The sequence below is a fragment of the Hippocampus comes genome, unplaced genomic scaffold (assembly GCF_001891065.2).
Source record: "Hippocampus comes isolate QL1 unplaced genomic scaffold, H_comes_QL1_v1.1 scaffold261, whole genome shotgun sequence".
NCBI lineage: Eukaryota > Metazoa > Chordata > Actinopteri > Syngnathiformes > Syngnathidae > Hippocampus > Hippocampus comes.
In genome coordinates, this window is record NW_017805824.1 from 378,794 (window position 1) to 383,443 (window position 4,650).

At 43.7% G+C, this 4,650-nt stretch overlaps 1 protein-coding gene across 1 annotated transcript; it reads left to right on the forward strand.

The window, feature by feature from the left end:
* The first annotated feature begins 205 nt into the window (after positions 1-205).
* On the forward strand, positions 206-3,840 carry LOC109526000 (uncharacterized). Its single transcript, XM_019886988.1, has 3 exons — positions 206-584; positions 1,340-2,080; positions 3,224-3,840. Exons 1-3 carry the CDS (start codon positions 347-349, stop codon positions 3,586-3,588), a joined length of 1,344 nt encoding a protein of 447 aa, XP_019742547.1. The 5' UTR covers positions 206-346; the 3' UTR covers positions 3,589-3,840.
* Positions 3,841-4,650: the final 810 nt, after the last annotated feature.

Consider the following 4,650-nt stretch of genomic DNA (forward strand, 5'->3'; position numbering starts at 1 on the left):
CGGGACCTCAGAAAGAGCATTTCCCCGGAATCGTATGCATTTATTTTCATTGAAGAGACTCCCAAGATGTTTAAACCAACATTCACGTCCCTATCGTGTGATGAACATTACCCACGCGGCATTCCTTTGCAGCCTGGCTAATCTGGAACGGGGATTGGCCGGTCGGTTCTTTACATCCCCACTAGGAAGCAGTGTAGACCTTTTCGTGTTATTTGTCAGCACATAGAGTAAACAGAAGAAGTCGACGGTGTCCGTCGCGGCCTAACCTACTCGACGATAAAGAGACGCCATTAAACGAAGAGTTTGAACAGTTAAAGTAGAACAAATTTGAGGTTGTACGACAAACATGACGCGTAAAAGAAGTGTTGTTTGGGATTATTTCAATGACGTCTGTCCCGAATCGGTTGAGTGCCTCCTCTGTAAAAACTTACTGAACAAACACGAACAGGGCAGCACCACGGGAATGTGGAGACATCTGCGGGCACAACATCCAACAGAGGCGGCCATGGCCGCCAAAAGAGAAAGCCGGGGAACCTCAATTTCCTCCAACCATGGACAGCCTCTAGAAATTGGCGAAGCACAAGGTACCGGTCGCTAAAGAAAGGAACGGAAGTTGTTTTGACAGCACAGAATCCTTAGAATGGATTCATTGAAATGATTCGTTCAAAAGATTCATTTTCCGAATCGTTCATCATCACGAATCAGTCCTCACTGGTTCACAGTCACTGGCTGAGCGACGGTGATTCCCGAATATTATGAACTATGAAAGCTTTAAAAAGATAGATTGAAAAAAAAAGAGACAATTAAAATAAAACATCGCAGCCAGTGTTTCTACTTGGAAACTTGTCTTGATTTAGACTAGTATTATTCTACATGAAATATGGCTTCACTATGTTGAATGTACCCATCAATGGCATGTCCACAGCTCCACCAAATCTACTTCAGGTGCGTGAGTTTTGTAGTTGTACTCTTGTAGTATGAATGAACACTTGTTTAAACATTTGTCGATGTCTTGAACTAATGCAGTGTAAACACTGTGTTCTTAAGTGAACAGTGTACTAAAAATGGGTTACTGTATATTTGCAGATGTGTAGTCATTGTTGTCAATGAAAAGCGTATCTCTACAAAGAGCAAGCCGTTTTAATCACTCGGGGAAACTTTGTTCAATGAGTGACACATAATATTGCATTTGTGGAACATCAGAACGCCATCTATTGAAAGTGGAAAGCTAGTAAAAAATGTTTTGTGGAAGAATATGCTCTGTGTCCCCACTGTGTCTTCTTATGGCTATTGCATTCATGGAATAATAATTCACAATATCTTCTTAATTGTTCTCAAGTGGAGGTGGAACTGGAGGACGGAAATGGTGACGTCGCCACCGTGGATGATGATGACATTGACTCTGCAATGGATACCCTCCTTGTAGCTGCTCAAGGAGAAGAGCCTGTCAAAGAAAGGCCAGAAGAGGTAGTAGTGGTTGGAGAGGAACGCCCTTCCAGCGGTAAATATCACCGTCGCAGCCTGATCTGGAAACGTTTTGAGCCTTTGGGCAGTTTGAATGCTGCTCAATGTTTGATTTGCAAGAAGAAGATAATGTGCTCTGAGGGCAAGACCAGCAACCTGTACCGACACATGGCAAAGACTCACCCACAGGTGAATACACGATCAGGTCAAGCTGTGAATGAAGCTGCCGTTCATTCTGAGTTGAACGGTATCCTCGAAGCTGTCCAAGGAGAATCTGCGGGAGCTGGAGTGGCAGAAAAAAAGTGTAAAGAAGAAAAAATCATGGTCGAAAATCCCCTCAGTTTCAGGAGTAAATGCCACCGCCGTAGTTCGATCTGGAAACTTTTTGAGCCTTTGGGCAGTTTGGATGTTGCTCAGTGTTTAATTTGCAAGAAGAGGATCAGGTGTCCTGACGGCAAGACCAGCAACATGCATCGACACATGTCAAAGAGCCACCCGCAGGCGTATCGGCAAGCGGGCAAGGCGCTGAAGCTAACGAAAACAAACTCACCATCACACAGTTCCAATGTTCAGCAGGAGACATGTCCAGTCGAGGCAATGAAGGGGAAAATTCCAGGTAAGCTTTCATGATCACTATGGGCACTACATAACAAACTCATTTTTGTTGTGGGCCACTTTGGAGTTAAGTCTTCCCTCGGAGGGCCGTTACAAGAATGTAACCGAATAAATGTTTAATCGTCACATCGTATAATTACTTGTATTCAACAAATCGATGGATTATTAGTTTTGAAATCAGTCAACTGTATGTTTGTTTTTTGCTCAATTATTGTTCAAGTGAGTGTAAACAGGGTAACAAAATTATTGCAAAATCTCAACGTTATTTATCACACATGACGATTTGACATTTCGCTGAATTGGAGCTGAAACAAACTTTGAAGGAGAATTAAAAAAAAAAAAAATATATATATATATATGGCAACGGCTCTGATCGCAAGCTGCAATTGCAGACTGCTGAGCAGCTAAAAACTTCTGGTAATGCAGGTCACGCGCCACCGTAAGTTAAAGGTGACCTGCTTTTTTATTTTATTTTTTAAATACTTTTTGTGAAACTGATAGGATGCTGAGGGTGCAGTGTACACTAACACAAAAATATATATTAATAACACGCACGAATCTTTCCCCACCGCCTCCCCCTATGCCCCACGCAATCGACTTGGGGCCAGTACACGGGCTAATGGTCGATCACAATTCACTGGTTGGGCACCCCTGCACTAATCTTTTTTTATATTAGTACAGTATTAATTGTGTATTTTGTGATTTATTTACCCACAGTTGACCTGCTATTCAATTTTGTTGCGCTTTGCAGTACAATGACGGTAAAGGTTTTCAGATTCTGACTGCACCATTGTGACAGCCAAGCTTCTCAAACTGGCGCTGAACTGCAGTCAGGGAAGGAAATACTTTTTGCCCGGCGGCGATTTTGCAACACTGCTCAAATGAGCCTACTCCAAAACCTAATGTGTCAAAATGCTGAAGGCCTCAGGCAGAGATGGTTCCATTATTTTTTTTTTTCCTCCTGGGACTCAAGGGAGGCTAGACTGACAAAGAGGGGGCCCACTGACAACATTGTTTGCAAATATATTTTATAATATCAAATAAAATTCTGGAAGCAAAACAGATTTCTGACAGAGCTCTGCCCTGTGGGAACAATAAATCCATCCCTGTGTGCTCCTTTACCAAGAAAATTATCATCTTTCAGATATGGTCCAAGTTTCAAAGGATACTGCAGCAGAGAGGCGCGTTTTCAGAAGAGAGCGGGAGTTGATCGAAGCTTTGAGGAGGACGCAGAGGGAGGAGGCCAAGGCTCTGGACCATCAGAGGGAGCTCGTCGAGAGTCTGCGGGCAGTCAATGCCAGAGAGGCCGCCGTAGAGAAGAAGCAAATTGAGTCTCTCAGGAGAGCACAGCAGGAAGAAGCTCAAGACTTAATGAGGCAAAGAGAAGAGCTGGAGAGAGAAAAGACTGAGCAGCAGAAGAGGTGGGAGGAGCTTGAGCAGGAAAAGAAACAATTGCTCTTGCTTTGCCAAGAACCTGCAGCGCCAACTTTGGTTTCCCACCAACAATGATTTTTTATTTTTCTTTACCTGTGCCATTGTGTACCAATGCGAATGCCTCAGAACATTAGCATAAACATCTCACAAAAAAAAAAAAGTTGGAGTTTTTGGCTCTCTGGTTACATTCTAAAATGCATTATAATCTTGACAGGTAAACTTGACCTTCTCAGAAGTGTCAAACTGTTCAGTGTTTTAGCACTTTTCGCACTACTTAGTGATCTCTAACAAGGGGATGAACCGCCAAATAAAATTCCTGGTTGAATTGCGGTTGGTATTTCCAGTGTCCTATTTGCTTTTAATCAAATCTGCTTTGTTAGTCATTTGGGATAATTGTTTTTTTTTTCCCCACTCAAGATATACACACACATAAATCTGTCAGGTTCTATGATTTTGCATTTCCATTTTCTGTACCACTGATTCTGTCATCTGGAGCTGGAGTACCCTTACTACAGACTGTACTCTGGTTGTTCAGTAGCCATGTGTCACGTTGCGAGCAAAGCGGAAGGGAACCCGCTTCACTCGCAACCAAGGTGATCTAAAGGATTCCCGAAACAGCAGACAACAACAAGAGCTCCGTATGAAAATAAGATTTATTTAACAAAAACCGCACCGCAAAAAACGAGACAACAGAAAACGCTGGCAAAAACGAGTACCAGGAAAAGCACGAAAGAACCGAATAACAAAAAACGCTCGCACGAAGGCAAGGAGAAAAACAATCTAGTCGCAATAAAAATACACACCGAGAAATACAAACTCCTAATACTAACTCGCGCACAAAGGCGAAATGCGAAAAGGTACTACCGACACAATGGGCAAAGCAGTGGCACGGCAAACAATTCTCCGGCAAGTGAAAGTACGAAAGCCGGCCCTAATAAAGCCAGTGCCTGATTACAAATGGGTAGCAGGTGTGCATCCGGCCGAAAACACCGTCTGCCACCTGCTGTCGAAAACGGGACATGACAGTACCCCCCCCTCAACGGACGCCCCCTGGCGGCCCACCCGGCTTGGAAGGGTGAGAAGCGTGGAAGTCGCTCAGAAGGGACGGATCCAGGATCCAGGAGCGGGGGACCCATT

Bases quoted from the DNA above. Each gene is read 5' to 3' on its own strand.
- LOC109526000 (XM_019886988.1), top strand. From the start codon at position 347: ATGACGCGTAAAAGAAGTGTTGTTTGGGATTATTTCAATGACGTCTGT. The intron at 585-1,339 runs GTACCGGTCGCT...ATTGTTCTCAAG, and splicing joins AGAAATTGGCGAAGCACAAG to TGGAGGTGGAACTGGAGGAC. The intron at 2,081-3,223 runs GTAAGCTTTCAT...ATCATCTTTCAG, and splicing joins AATGAAGGGGAAAATTCCAG to ATATGGTCCAAGTTTCAAAG.